General features: G+C 39.0%; 1 protein-coding gene across 1 annotated transcript in view; it reads right to left on the bottom strand.

Moving 5' to 3' along the window:
* LOC120526026 (probable E3 ubiquitin-protein ligase RNF144A-A) overlaps positions 1 to 17,288 on the bottom strand; it is an 83,300-nt gene that overhangs the window by 26,423 nt on the left and 39,589 nt on the right. The window contains exons 2-4 of the mRNA XM_039748857.1: positions 12,744 to 12,889; positions 9,794 to 9,898; positions 4,345 to 4,405 (exon numbers count right to left, since the gene is read on the bottom strand). Coding sequence (XP_039604791.1) covers positions 4,345 to 4,405; positions 9,794 to 9,898; positions 12,744 to 12,878 — 301 coding nt within the window. The 5' untranslated portion in view covers positions 12,879 to 12,889. The remainder of the gene's footprint in view (positions 1 to 4,344; positions 4,406 to 9,793; positions 9,899 to 12,743; positions 12,890 to 17,288) is intronic.

The following is a 17,288-nucleotide window of genomic DNA, read 5'->3' as shown; positions in this document are numbered from 1 at the left end:
GTTAATCAAAACCAGATAATCTCTGAAAAATGATGGTATGGTTGCCTAAGCAAGAAACATGATAAATAAATAGCATATGTACTGTATATGAATGTAAACAACTTCAAGAACATGGTGCGTTTCAGTTGAGTTCAGAAAATGAACACTTAAGGAACCTGACGGACAGGCCTTCGTAGGCTATTCAGGTAATAGCTAGCATTCTGTCAATTCACAGTTCAACTCTCTTACCCAGTTCAGGGCTTCAGGAAGCCAATAACTCACTAATTGCAAAGTAAGGAAGAATCACAGGCATGGTAACACACCGCTGGTGGACAACAAAAACATTATGTTTTTATGGGAAATGCATTTGAGACTGAAGCCAGGAAGCACATAAGACTACATAGATTTTTAGGCATCTGGAACATCCTCCTTGAACCATCACCTTATCGTGGTGGAGGGGTTTGCGTGTCCCAATGATCCTAGGAGCTATGTTGTCCGGGGCTTTATGCCCCTGGTAGGGCCACCCAAGGCAAACTGGTCCTAGGTGAGGGATGAGACAAAAAGCGGTTCAACAAACTCCAATGATGAGCGAAAACGTTGGACGACGTTTTCCCTTGCCCGGCCGCAGGTCACCCCTCTGGAGCCAGGCCTGGAGGTGGGGCTCGATGGCGAGCGCCTGGTGGTCGGGCCTGCACCCATGGGGCTCTGCCGGGCACAGCCCAAAGAGGTAACGTGGGTCCTCCTTCCCATGGGCTCACCACCTATGGGAGGGGCCAAGGAGGTTGGGTGCAGTGCGAGTTGGGTGGTGGCCGAAGGCGGGGACCTTGGCGGTCTGATCCTTAGCTACAGAAACTGGCTCTTGGGACGTGGAATGTCAACTCTCCGAAAGGGAAGGAGCCTGAGCTAGTGCGCGAGGTCGAGAGGTTCCGGCTAGATATAGTCGGACTCGCATCGACGCACAGCTTGGACTCTGGAACCAATCTCCTTAAGAGGGGCTGGACTCTTTACCACTCTGGAGTTGCCCCCGGTGAGAAGCGCCGAGCAGGTGTGGGCATACTTATTGCCCCTCGACTTGGAGCCTGTGCATTGGGGTTTACCCCGGTGGACGAGAGGGTGGCCTCCCTCCGCCATTGGGGGGGTGGGGTGGGAGAAGGATCCTGACTGTTTGTGCATATGTGCTGCACAGCAGTTTGGAGTATCCACCCTTTTTGGAGTCTCTGGAGGGGGTGCTAGAGGGCATACCTTCTGGGGACTCCCTCGTTCTGCTGGGAGACTTCAATGCTCACGTGGACAATGACAGTGAGATCAGGAAGGGCCCCCCCGAGCTGAACCCGAGCGGTGTTTTTTTATTGGACTTCTGTGCTCGTCACGGATTGTCCATAACGAACACCATGTTCAAGCATAGGGGTGTTCATATGTGCACTTGGCACCAGGACACCCTAGGCCTCAGTTCGATGATCGACTTTGTGGTTGTGTCATCGGGCTTGCGGCCACATGTCTTAGACACTCGGGTGAAGTGAGGGGCAGAGCTGTCAACTGATCACCACCTGGTGGTAAGATGGCTTCGATTATTGGGGAGGATGCCAGTCAGGCCTGGTAGGCCCAAACATGTTGCGAGGGTCTGCTGGGAATGGCTGGCAGAGTCCCCTGTCAGAAATAGCTTCAACTCCCACCTTCGGCAGAACTTTGACCATATCCAGAGGGAGGTGGGAGACATTGAGTCCGAATGGGCCATGTTCTGTGCCTACCTATTGTTGAGGCAGCTGACCGGAGCTGTGGCCGTAAGGTGGTCGGTGCCCGTCGCGGCGGCAATCCCCGAGCCCATTGGTGGACACTGGCGGTGAGGGATGCCGTCAAGCTGAAGAAGAAGTCCTATAGGACCTTTTTTGACCTGTGGGTCTCTGGACGCAGCTGATAGGTACAGGCAGGTTAAGCGAAATGCGGCTTCGGTGGTTGCGGAGGCAAAAACCCGGGCATGGGAGGAGTTTGGGGAGGCCATGGAGAACGACTTTTGGACGGCTTCGAAGAGATTCTGGTCCACTGTCCGGCGTCTCAGGATGGGGAAGCAGTGCAGTGTCAACACCATATATGGTGGGGATGGTGCGCTGCTGACCTCGACTCAGGACGTTGTGGGTCGGTGGGGGAGTACTTCGAAGACCTCCTCAATCTCACTAACATGCCTTCCAATGAGGAAGCAGAGCATGGGGACTCTGAGGTGGGCTCTCTCAACTCTGGGACTGAGGTCACCGAGGTGGTCAAAAAACTCCTTGGTGGCAGGGCCCCGGGGGTGGATGAGATACGTTGACACGTGGTTGACATGTCTCTGCAACATCGCATGGACATCGGGGACAGTGCCTCTGGATTGGCAGACAGGGGTGGTGGTCCCCCTCTTTAAAAAGGGGGACCGGTGTGTTCCAACTACAGAGGGATCACATTCCTCAGCCTCCCTGGAAAGGTCTTTTCAGGGGTTCTGGAGAGGAGGGTCTGTCGGATAGTCAAACCTCTGATTCAGGAGGAACAGTGTGGTTTTCGTCCTGGTCGCGGAACAGTGGACCAGCTCTACACCCTTAGCAGAGTCCTGGAGGGCGCATGGGAGTTTGCCCAACCAGTCTACATGAGTTTTGTGGACTTGGAAAAGGCGTTCAACCGTGTCCCTCGGGAAATCTTGTGGGGGGTGCTCCGGAAGTTTGGGGTACCGGATCCCCTGATAAGAGCTGTTTGGTCCCTGTACAACCGGTGTCAGAGCTTGGATCCGCATTGCCGGTAGCAAGTCGAGCCCGTTTCCAGTGAGAGTTGGACTCCGCCAGGGCTGCCCTTTGTCACCAATTTTGTTCATAACTTTTATGGACAGAATTTCTAGGTGCAGCCAGGGTGTTGAAGGGGTCCGGTTTGGTGGACTCAGGATTGGGTCACTGCTTTTTGCAGAGGATGTTGTCCTGTTTGCTTCATCAGGCTGTGATCTTCAGCTCTCTCTGGATTGGTTCGTAGCTGAGTGTTAAGCGGCTGGGATGAAAATCAGCACCTCCAAATCCGAGACCATGGTCCTCAGCCGGAAAAGGGTGGAGTGCCCTCTCAGGGTTGGGGGAGAGATCCTGCCCCAAGTGGAGGAGGAGTTCAAGTATCTCAGGGTCTAGTTCATGAGCGAGGGAAGAATGGACCGTGAGATTGACAGGCGGTTCGGTGTGGCATCCGCCGTGATGCGGGCTCTGCATTGGTCTGTCATGGTGAAAAAAGAGCTGAGCCGTAAGGCAAAGCTCTCAGTTTACCAGTTGATCTACGTTCCTACCCTCACCTATAGTCATGAGCTATGGGTAGTGACCGAAAGAACGAGATTGTGAATACAAGCGGCTGAAATGAGTTTCCTCAGAGGGGTTTCTGAGCTTTCCATTAAAGACAGGGTGAGAAGCTCAGTCGTCCGGGAGGGGCTCGGAGTAGAGCCGCTACTCCTCCGCATCGAGAGGAGTCAGATGAGGTGGCTCGGGCATCTGATCAGGATGCCTCCTGGAAACCTCTCTGGTGAGGTGTTCCAGGCACGTCCAACCAGGAGGAGGCCCCGGGGAAGACCCAGGACACGCTGGAGGGACCATGTCTTCTGGCTGGCCTGGGAGCGCCTTGGGATTCTCCCAGAAGAGCTGGAAGAAGTGGCCGGGGAGAGGGAAGTCTGGGCCTCTCTGCTCAAGCTGCTGAACCCGTGACCCGACTCCGGATAAGCGGGAGAGGATGGATGGATGGATTGATGGAACAAACTATCAAGACAAGTTAATAATAAGATATTGGGACAGCTCAACTATTAGCTAAACAAAGAAGCTTGATGGACTGAATGGTCTGTTCTTATTTGCTAACCAACACCATATTTGGATTATGAGGAGGAAAAAAAAAAAAAATCGCCCGAGATAACATACATACTCAACTCAGACAGTGCCCAGACCTGGACTTAAATAATATACTGCATTATAAAATGCTTTCCAACAGTCTTCATTATAATGTTTAACACATTTATTAGAACATAGAACATAACCCAACAAAGATGATGGCTATGTGATTTAAATGACAAACACATTCATGATTTTTTTTCCCCCCTTATGTAAATGGTATGTAACTATAGGTTGTCTGATGTAAATCAAACACAACCTTGTTGTTCACTTTTTCTTACTACCTCTCTATAATAAAACCCTTTAAACTCATTATAGGAAATATAAACAGAATGATAAACCCTATAATAAAAAACATTTAAAAAAAACAAAACAAAACAAAAAAAAAAACGGATAACCCAAAAAAGGATCATTAAACTATTCATTTAGCAAATGAACAAAAACAGCTAACCCCTCAAGGAACTATACAGAATTCAATTAGTACGATACCTACCTCTTTCAAACTGTAGCTTTTTATATCTTTGCATAATTTCTGTAGCAACCATGCACTCAATCTGTTAAGAAGAAAGCAAAGCTTTAACATCACTTTTATAAATTACATTAAATAATTAGCTTCATGTTGAATATATAACACATTAAAGTACAGTGACAGACCTTGAAAATGAAAATATATTAAACTAACCCATTTTGGTCAGTTAGAACACAGGGAAAAAGGTGAAATTCCTTTTTACACTCTCTTAATCCACATAATAAAGAATTATCATTGTGATATTAATAACTCATATAAAAACAAAAGTAAAAAAAATACAAAATTTGTCATTTTTTAAATTTGTTAAAAATCACAAAGATCATGATGTATGGTCAATGGCCATAGGAGAACTTGGCCTTCTTCAACTAACCTAATCTAATTCACTTTCTCTCAAGACTGGGTTAATGATTTGCCCCAACTTCTTTTATTTTATTATTTTTCCATGTTTATTTTCATGCTAATTATAAATTATTTTCAGTTAAGGTGCAAGTCAGAAGTTGCAGGATCTAAAGCAAAATTAGAACTGTGGTTGTTAGAGCTGCAGTCACCTAAAAGGAATATGAAAGACTCTGGCCTGCCACTACTGTGGCATTAGTTAGTATAGCTTCTGGGCTTGAGCACTTTTAAAGCGAGGTGCAACTCTTCTGATCATTAGGTTGATTATTCAGTGTAATAACTATTGGTTCACTGAATTAACTATAAATTCATTTGTTTGCTGATCTACACATTAGATAACATGTCTGTTTACTTGCATATATATACTCACTGGCCAATTATTATGAATACTACACTATTACTGGGCAGGGCATCCTTTTGCTCTCAAAAGAGAGCAATTTCTTTACAGCATGGATACCACAAGATGTTGAAAACATGCCTTTTAGATTCTGGTCCACATTGATATGATTGCATCTTACAATTTCTGCAGATTTGGCAGCTGCATATTCATGCTGCAAATCTTTCATTGCACCAAACTCCAAAGATTTTCTTTTAGATTGAGATCTGGTTACTGGGAAGGCCACTAAAGAATGCTGAACTCATTGGCATATTTAGAAAAGCAGTTTGAGAAGTATCTATTAGAAGATAAACTGTGGCCATGAAGACATGCAGATGGCCAGCAACAATCCTGTAATAGGCAGTGACATTCAAGTGATAAAATGACTGGCAATTAAATATAATATATATATATATATATATATATATATATATATATATATATATATTATATAATCTATCTATCTATCTATCTATCTATCTATCTATCTATCTATCTATCTATCTATCTATCTATATCTATATCTATATCTATATATCTATATCTATATCTATATCTATATCTATATCTCTATATCTATATCTATATATCTATATATATATATTATACAATGTAGTTAACATGTTGGATTGCATTCAAGTTTGGTACAAATAATCATCCAACCTTGACATGATTCCATACTATCTGTTATTATAAAAATACATACACTAGTATTTCAGTATACTGTAGTCATAGTTATATGATTTTGTATTTAACTAAGACTTCATTAAGAAGTATTACCTTTACACTGCAGTTGATGCTATTTGTGTGTTCCAAATTGTTTCTTTGCATTAATCAGTTTCTTTATAACTTTAAAAAAGTCCAACTCTTATGTATACTTTTTCTGTCACTACGTGTTTTCAGATCAGTAGCAAGTATGATTAGTCATAGAATAATGTACTTTTGTTTAATATGCCACTTTGCAATCAGAGCCTTAAGCGTTTTCTTTTAATCCTACCTAAAAAGGTGATTTTTTTTTTAGTGAGTCTTTGCTCTTCTTTTGTAAAGAAAAAGGTAAGAAAAGGCTTTACAAAATATAGTTTAAAAACATGTATACCAGTACTCAACTCTTTCTAAAATTACACTGTTGCCAAGACATGATTCGCTACTCAAGTGTGATTTAAGTGAAACCTGCAATTATCATGGTGACAACAGCAGCTGAAAAAGCGGTCTCGCGTTCTTTGGGCCACAGTTTTATACCTTGTTGAATTGACTTTTGTAAAAAGTTTTCAGTTATCATGCTGCAATATAACGATATACTATTAAGTTTCACTGATCAAGCTATACTTGCGCTTGGCTTTACTGTATACCGGTCTTGTACTGTTGCTAGTAGCATAAAGACCAACTCTACAAACACTTAACTATATATGGTGGTATTGTCAAAAAATATTTTTCACAGTTATGTGCAGTTTGCCAATAAAAAGATGGTATTTTGCAAATTGTGCATTCAATTATATTAAAAAAAAGTAATCTGAATAATATGTCAGTTGGAGAAAGTGATATCACAAAAAAAAAAATATATATATATATATATACTGTATATACACACTCAGCAAAAAAAGAAATGTCCTCTGACTTTCAACCGTTTTTACTTTCAGTAAACTTAATGTGTAAATATTTGTATGAACACTAAAAGAGTCAACACCATAAGACATAAACTAAAAATGTTTCACAATGTGTCCCTGAATGAAGGGAGGCTCAAAATCAAAAGTACCAGTCAGTATCTGGTGTGGCCACCAGCTGCTTGAAGTACTGCAGTGCATCTCCTCCTCATGGACTGGACCAGATTTGTCAGTTCTTGCTGTGAGATGTTACCCAACTCTTCCACCAAGGCACCTGCAAGTTCCTGGACATTTCTTGGGGGTATGGCCCTAGCCCTCACCCTGCGATCCAACAGGTCCCAGACGTGCTCAATTCCTTCGACAATAAACACGAATCCGTCCATCACCCCTGGTGAGACAAAACCGTGACTCATCAGTGAAGAGCACTTTTTGCCACTCCTGTCTGGTCCAGCTAAGGTGGGTTTGTGCCCATAGGCGGTGTTGTTGCTGGTGATGTCTGGTAAGGACCTGCCTTACAACAGGCCTACAAGCCCTCAGTCCAGCCTCTCTCAGCCTATTGCGGACAGTCTGAGCACTTATGGAGGGATTGTGTGTTCCTGGTGTGACTCGGGCAGTTGTTGTGGCCATCCTGTACCTGTCATGCAGGTGTGATATTCGGATGTACCGATCCTGTGCAGGTGTTGTTACACGTGGTCTTCCACTGCGAGGATGATCAGCTGTCCTTCCTGTCTCCCTGTAGCGCTGTCTTAGGCGTCTCACAGTGCGGACATGGCAATTTATTGCCCTAGCCACATCAGCAGTCCTCATGCCTCCCTGCAGCATGCCTAATGCACGTTCACGCAGATGAGCAGGGACCCTGGGCATCTTTCTTTGGGTGTTTTTCACAGTCGGTAGACAAGTCTCTTTAGTGTCCTGTGTTTTTAGAACTGTGACCTTAAATGCCTACTTTCTGTAAGCTGTTAAGGTCTTAACAACCATTCCACAGGTGCATGTTAATTAATTGATTATGGTTAATTGAACATGCATGGAAAACATTGTTTAAACCCTTTACAATGAAGATCTGTAAAGTTACTTGGATTTTTAAAACATTATTGTTGAAATACACAGTCCTGAAAAAGGGACGTTTCTTTTTTTTTGCTGAGTGTATATTATATATATATATATATATATATATATATATATATATATATATATATATATATATATATATATATATATATAAAGTGTTCTTAATTTTTTGAGCAGTTTATATATAAACTGCTCAAAAAAATTTAAGGAACACTTTGAAAACACATCAGATCAACCTACAGAGCCCTGAATTCAAAGACGCCCCAAAAATCAGAGTGAAAAAATTATGTTGCAGGCTAGTCCATTTTGCCAAAATTTAATTGCAGCAACTCAAAATTGTACGCAGCACTTTGGCCCCTGTGTTCTTGTATACATGCCTGACAACATCAGTGCATGCTTCTAATGAGATGACAGATGGTGTTGTGGGGGATCTCCTCCCAGATCTGGACTAGGGCATCACTGAGCTCCTGGACAGTCTGAGGTGCAACCTGGTGGCATTGGATGGACCAAAACATAATGTCCCAGAGGTGTTCTATTGGATTTATGTCAGGAAAGTGTGGTGGCCAGTCAATGGTATCAATTCCTTTATCCTCCAGGAACTGCCTGCATACTCTCACCACATGAGGCCAGGAATTGTCGTGCACCAGGAGCCACTGTACCAGCATAGGGTCTGACAATGAGTCCAAGGCTTCTCCAGACCCTTTCACTTCTGTCACATGCTCAGGGTGAACCTGCTCTCATCTGTAAAAAGCACAGGGCACCAGTGGTGCATCTGCCAATTCTGGTATTCTATGGCGAATGCCAATCGAGCTGCATGCTGCTGGACAGAGAGCTCAGGGCCCATTAGAGGACATGGGGCCCTTGGGTCATCCTCATGAAGTCTTTCTGGTTGTTTGGTCAGAGACATTCACACCAGTGGCCTGCTGGAGGTCATTTTGTAGGGCTCTGGCAGTGCTCATCCTGTTCCTCCTTGCCCAAAGGAGCAGATACTGGTCCTGCTGATGGGTTATGGACCTTCTATGGCCCTCTCCAGCTCTCCTAGAGTAACTGCTTGTCTCCTAGAATCTCCTACATGCCCTTGAGGCTTTGCAGGGAGACACTGCAAACCTTCTGGCAATGACACGTATTGATGTGCCATCCTGGAGAAGTTGGACTACCTGTGCAACCTCTGTAGGGTCCAGGTATCGCCTCATGCTACCAGTAGTGACAGTGACTGTAGCCAAATGCAAAACTAGTGAAGAAACAGTCAGAAAAGATGAGGAGGGAAAAATGTCAGTGGCCTCCACCTGTAAAACCATTCCTGTTTTGGGGGTCATCTCATTGTTGCCCCTCGAGTGCATCTGTTGTTAATTTCATTAACACCACAGCAGCTGAAACTGATTAACAACCCCCTCTGCTACTTAACTGACCAGACTAATATCCCATAAGTTTCATTGACTTTATGCTATACTCTGATTAAAAAGTGTTCCTTTAATTCTTTTGAGCAGTGTATATATATATATATATATATATATATATATATATATATATATATATATATATATATATATATATATATATATATATATATATATATATATATATATAGAGAGAGAGAGAGAGAGAGAGAGAGAGAGAGATATTTTTTTTTTCTAACATTCACATGATTCGTATGTAAAATAATTAAATGCAAAGTGGTATTACGCAGTACAAGATGTTTTTACTGATTAAAGCATATTAAGAATAGAGAATATATAATAAATTTACTTTACGATTTAAAACAAAAAGAAAACTATCTAGTAATGTTACATTTTTACAAATGTCAACCCATTCATTTATCTTCTGAGCTTACTTTATCCAATACAGGGACAGGGCACATCTAAACCAGGCAGGCTAGTCCAGTGTAGGAAACAGTCAGAAATATACTGTACAAACTCTCAAAATTTGAAATTTATACTTAAAATGTTTAAATCTTAGCTGTTAAATAAAATACCTCATTTTCCAGTAAATGTCCTCTCTTTGGACAGGCTGCATCAGGACAGCTAATTGCCACTTCAAGGCCTTCTTTGATAAGAAGCTCCACATACTGTTTCAGGCACTATGAAAAAAAACACATAACATTCCAGATTATGCACAACTCAATGATCTGTACACAAGACTACACATATTCATATCTGAAGAAACATAAAATGTTAGACTCTCACATGTCCCCAGATATAATGCATATAGCACAGTCATCTGCAACACAGCAGAATAGGTCTATTTTGGCAATATTACAAACAAACACTAAATGTAAATATATCCAAAAATAAAAGCACTACAGCATTTAGACAGCAATAACATTTAGAATTAAATACATACATTTAATTTGTACCTCTTTAGCAAATACTAAAGCCTACAAGGTTAAACAATAATGGTTTTTAAGTAATTAACTTTAGATTGCTTTTCCTAATAAGTCAAATCAATTTCCCATTAATGCCTAAAACCATCACTAATTTTAAAGATAACTTTTAGTGAAAAAGAAGTTTCCTCAACAAAAAAGTAAAATGAAATGTATTTTTGCAGATACAGTATGTATTTACTTAATTATGAAAATATAACAGCTGTGAGGTTCATCAGACTTGTATTTACATTAAAAATTACAATGTAAAAAACTTTTATATTCTTGTTTAACATAAAATGTGTGATTGCAAAACAAGTTCAATTGATTTATTGAAAGTTAAAGAAAATTTAGCAACCTTCAGTTTATCCAGTTAACTGTGGTTATGTACATCTTAAACCCTTAATTGACTAATTAAATATAATGGTGTATTTCAAATTTTTTTGCAACTAATTAGCAGATTTCAGGCAAAGTTCATATTACACTTGTGAAACAATGTTTGTGGAATTCTAGGTTATTGATTATATAAAATGTAGATAAAACTACATACAACACAGAACCAATTATTCTATATTTTATAATGCGACATCCTAAGATGATTTATAGTGGAAACAAGATTACAATGTCAAATATATATATATCTGCAAATACATAACAAATGCAGCACTAACATCAGGAGAAGCTTGAAGGTATATTTCAAAAGAACGATAGTATATGGTATACTGTAGAAATCCTCAGTGAATAGCATGGCACACATTAACCCTCATTTACCATACTGTATATACATACAAATATTGACAAAATAAAATCAGACATCTGTTTGTCAACCAATGTGAATATCTTAAAAGACTAGATTGTCAGTTATATCCAAAAATAAGAGCTGAAGGAGGATGTACTGACTTTCACACAACGGTACAAGCGGATTTTCACTTCTAACAAACCTTTAATTATGCCAGATAATTTTCCTTTCTTAAATTCTTTGGTTATGTCTCTCCTGTAACTCCATTTAAAAAGGTACTTAGGAAAAATTGCCAGTAAATTCAAAGTCAACTTCACCGGCACATTTCTGGAACTACTGCTTTAAATATACAACCATTTGTTTTTAGTATTGATGACAGCAAAGCATATTGAAAAAATTATTACATCTGATATTTTCTTATAGATTTATGAACATTTAAAAATCATGAAATGGGATGACTAAGAAAGAAATTCAATTAACCCCATTCAAACTGATGGAGCAACCGTTAAAATAAAAGTTGCCATTTCAGGTTCTCAGTTAATTAAGCCACACCATAGTTTTTGCCACATTTTTCAAATACAAAAATCTCTATATAAAAAGGTGTCTAAAAGGAAATCTTGGTTTGTTTTCTTTTTTTATTTGTGAAAAGTGACTAACTTTAACAAGCTTATCTGGGTGTGATCAACTAAAAAGTAGTCCCTCCCCCCCATTTTGTTTTTCTCATGACTGACAGTTTGTGTGTCTGTCTTTTTTCGACCTGTACTTGTACTATTTACAGATTACAAGTTATTCATTTCATTAAACACCAAACCTCGTGTTCTCTAAATTTGATCCAGTCATATACTTTACTGAAGAAAGCATTGCGAGCAGATGTATTTTGTGTCTTGTGTTTTGTTAGGTAGAATGCCCAGAGGGGACTGGGCGGTATCATGGTCTGGAATCCCTACAGATTTTATTTTTCTCCAGCCGTCTGGAGTTTTTTTGTTTTTCTGTCCCCCCTGGCCATTGAACCTTACTCTTATTCGATGTTAATGTTGATTTATTTTGTTTTATAATTATGTCTTTCATTTTTCTATTCTTTAATATGTAAAGCACTTTGAGCTACTGTTTGTATGAAAATGTGCTATATAAATAAATGTTGTTGTTGTTGTTGTTGTTGTTGTCACAACTAACTAGATTTCCCCTCCCTGTGACTGATGAGAGTTTGCCTAAGGAGGTTCAAACAGAATAAAATTAATCAATTTCACAACAAGACTACTAGTTTTGTTAAAACTGTAATACATGAAAGAGAAAAATGAAATAATGAACCAACGACAGGGCTCCCTTTTGAGAAATATGAAGTAGCAGAATAATTATGGAGGAAAGGCAAAAAAAAAAGTTCTAGAGTAAAAATCTGAATGTCAAAGAATTAGCTATAGAATGGATTTACAAATAAGTAAGTACCAAAAAATCTGTGTTTTTTTTTTTTTAAAAAAAAGAGTGGCCAAAAAGTTTTAAGACGGGACAAATTATGTTAACCCAAGGTAAGAAAATTACTCCAACTAATACAATGTTATAAAAATATGGCAGTCCTATTCAAGATTGTATTTTAAAAAAAAAAGGTAACAGAGTGCCCATAATTCATTTTAAAATTCCCCAAAAGAACTAGTATTAAGTAACAGAGTTTAGATATAGATAAGAAAAAAAAATATGACTGCAATATACAAGAGCTTAACAGCCCAAACATTTCATCATGATTTAGACAGCATTAGACAAAATCAAAAATGCTGTTAAGAATTTTAACATTTTTTTGTTAAATTTAACAAGTCACAAACTGATACACACCAGAGTACAAAAGATGCATTGGCATTGGCTTATGGTTGTCATTTTTTCAAGTGGGAACTCCCCAAGGCACAATTTGCAGGACACCAAAGGGTCTAGGGCCAGATCCCAAGTTGGTCGATACCTTGCTGTAGTCATTGTAAGAAAGTCTGAAAAATAAACATAAAATTACTAATTAGAGTAAAAATTTTGACTATTAAAAGGTAAATGACAGAGAGCATAATCATTCAGCTTTTTGAGACACTGATACTAAGATAAATATACAGGATACAACTAAAATGAAGAAAAATGTACAAAAAGCCATTTACATGCAATAATTAGTCCAGTTACTGAAAGAAAAAAAAAAAAAAAAATCAGTCATCCAAGAAACAATAATTAGGGCAATATAATCTTGAAGTTACAGTAAAACCACAAGTTGGAGACAACCTGTTCAAAATTATAATAATCTTATGTAAATTGTAGACGAAGCTGGAAGGTATTATGCAATATTTCACCCTGTTGTCCAAGTAACACTAAGAGTGGAACAATTTTCATGTTAATTCAGATTATCCATATTCAAAATATCCATACTTCGAGTGAACATATCAGTGGAATGGTTAAACTGCCTAAACAAATTCAACAGTTATTCTCCTAAAAATAATTTAATCAAGATCAAACTATTTTCAATAAATACAGAATTTATAAATTTTGAAGGTTAGAATGTTTCTAACATAATTAAACCACTGAGCATATGGCAGAAATTCACAAAGAATAAGGCACAGGCCTCTTTCAAAAAAAAAAAAAAAAAAAATTTCTAAGCAATTTTACATTGCCAATCCAGAAAACTGCATTGTTTCCAACAACTGGGGCAGAAAACACAAAATGAATAAGAGTAGAAATAACTGATTTTGATGTTTTTCTCCATTAAAAATGTTTAACATTTAAGGAACAAAAGAGTAGATTCATTTTGAAACATTAAAAAAAAAATTCTATATTATATATATAGTAATCCCTCCTCGATCGGGGGGGTTGTGTTCCAGAACCCCCCGCGATAGATGAAAATCCGTGAAGTAGAAACCATATGTTTGTATGGTTATTTTTATATATTTTAAGCTCTTAGAAACTCTCCCACACTGTTTATAAATATTCTCCGCACAGTTATACAGTAAACCCTCGTTTATAGCGGTTGATCCGCTCCAGACAGATAAATGAATTTACAAGAAGTAGGATTCTTTATTTATAAATCTAATATTTTTGCAGTTAGAGCATTGAAAACCTGGTTATGACCTTCTAAATACGTTTTTAACATTATTAGAGCCCTCTAGACATGAAATAACACCCTTTAGTCAAAAGTTTAAACTGTGCTCCATGACAAGACAGAGATGACAGTTCTTTCTCACAATTAAAAGAATGCAAACATGTCTTCCTCTTCAAGGTGCGCATCAGGAGCGGAGAATGTCAGAGAGAGAGAGTAAAGTAAACAATCAAAAATCAATAGGGCTGTTGCGCTTTTAAAGTATGCAAGCACTGCGATAAAGCGGCGCAATGAAGGGATCAATGTGAAGGTAGCCTTTCAGCATTTTTTTACAGGCGCGTCCGTATCTTCTAAGCAAACAGCCACTGTGCAAACAGCCCCTCTTGCTCACACCCCCTCCGTCAGGAGCAGATAATGGGGCCAATCATAAGTCTCAATGATGGTATTGCATGATGGATAAGTATCTGCCTGCATTTCTCAGAGAGAGTGAAAGAGACAGATAAAAGCAAAAAATGAAAAATCAATACGGGCTGTTAAAGCTTTTAAGTGTGCGAAGCAGCGCGCAGGAAGCATATCGTATATCATTGAGGAGTTTTATTTAATATGTAATATGTGCTCTGATTGGTTAGCTTCTCAGCCATCCGCCAATAGTGTCCCTTGTATGAAATCAACTGGGCAAACAAACTGAGGAAGCATGTACCATAAATTAAAAGACCCATTGTCCGCAGATATCCGCGAACCAGCGAAAAATCAGTGATATATATTTAGATATGCTTACATTTAAAATCCGCGATGTAGTGAAGCTGCGAAAGTCAAAGCGCGATATAGCGAGGGATCACTACATACATACATACACGTCTGCTTTGGAATAAGTCCAACTTGGTATATGTCCTGTTTGGACACGAAAAATTTTGCTTGGTATACGACCTTTGTTTGGAATACGCCTCACGTGCTAGAACACCGTGCTATTATTCAGTGAACAACCCGCTTTATAACTCTCTGTGAATTTTCACGTGTGTGGAATAGCGGGTCCACAGCTCCTGTCAAAGGCCAGCTTTAAAATAATCACCGCGCTGGCGGCTTGGTGAGGGGGCGTGGTGGTTATGTGGCTGAAGGTTGTCAGGGCGATTCGCGATGTGGGCGTTTCTCACCCAAGTGCACAGGTGAGAGACCATCCGCATTCATGATTGTTCCTGGGGCTACTTATTTTGATAAACAGAAGCGCGAGTCGGCTAGAAGGGGAGGAAAAAGAAAGAACAAACAAGAGGTTGCACGCACGAGAGTGACAGAAAGAGCATGATGTAGCTGAAGTAGGCAGAGTGAAGGTCAGCTGCAAGTAGGGCGACTCTCCTGTTGGGAAGTAGGGGGGCTGCCAGGTAAAAAGGCACCGGCTTCTTCTTTTTGTTTTTTTTTTTTTTTTTAAGAGTGCTTCCTGCTGTATTTTAACCTCGTTGTTTTTAAGAAGACGTTTTTCTATTGTTTTTAACCTCCATGTTTCACTTCTAATTTTATGGGTTATTTATTGGAACTTTGGAGACTGCACTTTAATTTGAACACCTTGGTTTTGTTGATTGTTTTAATAAAAGCACTTTTTCACCATCCCCTTGCTTTGTTGTTACAGATGAGCTTAGCAGTGAGGTACATTACCGACGGTGTAGGGTTCAAGGGCACCCCAACAACAGATGGGAGCATACAGCAAACCTGTATCGTCACAACGTTATTTTGTGTTTTTTCACGTAAATTTGAATTGATTGTTGAAAAGTATGAAGGTGGCATGCGTATCCAGGACATGGCTATTGCATACCGTTTGTTTTTCACAATCATAGATACCATCGTTCTTAGCAAAGATGTTATTAAAAAGTAAAGTGAGTTTAAATTATCATTTATTTTATCTAATTGCTTTTGTATTTATGTATTTTAGTATTAAGCAGTGTTTAAATTATTTTATACAACCCCATCAATGTATAATATGCCAATAACAATAGGATTTTTTTTCATGGGAAAGGATTAATCATTTTCCTATTATTTCTTATGGGAAAAATTTGTTTGGTATATGTCCTGTTTGGTAGAAGTCAGAGGATCTGGAACGGAATAAGGACATATATACCGAGGTACCACTGTATATATAAAATAAACCATCAGACTGCAATTTTATTTTTCACAGCTGCTGTTGAAAATAAATACACTTTAGGCAAGCCATATATTTCTGACTATATTCAATGAGAGTAAAAAGAGGCTAAGGGGTGCAGTAATGATGCCTAGAATGTTTACATGATTATTATAGATTTTCAAACAAATCAAAACCTACCAAGGACAAATCAATTTGAAAGATGCTTGCCTGTTATGAAAATTAACAGATGCACAGTGATCAGATGTCCTAAGCAGAGCAAAATGAATTAATAGGATTAGAATCCAGCAGTAGCTGGATATTTAAAATATTGCAGTCCTTCTCAGTTTAAGTACAGAGGTTTACTGATGGTATTAAAAGTGTCAGATTACTCTAGTGATGAGGCTTTTAGGTTATCTTAAAGCTCTAATGAAATCAAAACAAGATCACTGTGATCGCTAGCATATGTTTTCCTGGCTCATCCTGTCTTTAGAATTTAATTGTTCAGATAATATTCAAATGTTTAACTTTTTATTTAATATAAACTATCCAACACAATAACAGTTCACACCAAGGCAAAAATAAAAACGCAACACACATATACACATACACGCACGCACACTCTCTCTAGTATGTGTGCCCTGAGTGACACCAAAATGGGTAAATGCTCAGTAACAGAAACATAAGGACACTTGCAATGACAAATTCTTTCATAGCACTGCTTTCCCTGAAATTCATATTCGGTGGATGATTTTGTAATCCTATGAGACCATAGAAAAGCTATAATATATAGCTGTACACTGCAGAATCATGATTCTAATTAAAAAACAAAACACACTTGACAAGAATGTAATGCTACACAGATAACAATCATAATACTTACTATGGCATTAAAGTATATTTTAAAAAAATACTAGCCACCTGGTAGAATGTTATTTTGAAGATATTAGTAAAAAGATAGACATTTGTATTTATCATTAGGTTTTACAAGCTGAGCCTATTCCAAAATATGTGAAAGCTAGAGAAAAATCACTATCAGTCTCTTGGTTTTCATTTTATCATCAATCCAAATGATGGATCCACGAGGGAGTAATACTAACCACTGAAGCACCATACCTCTTCATAAAATAAATAATAACAACAACACCACCACCAACGCCATGTAGTATATACAGCCATTGTAAAGCCAGTTTGTAAGGCAGTACAC

Source organism: Polypterus senegalus, chromosome 3, assembly GCF_016835505.1.
Source record: "Polypterus senegalus isolate Bchr_013 chromosome 3, ASM1683550v1, whole genome shotgun sequence".
NCBI lineage: Eukaryota > Metazoa > Chordata > Cladistia > Polypteriformes > Polypteridae > Polypterus > Polypterus senegalus.
Note: the sequence above shows the minus strand (reverse complement) of the source record. Positions and strands in the feature narration are given on the sequence as shown.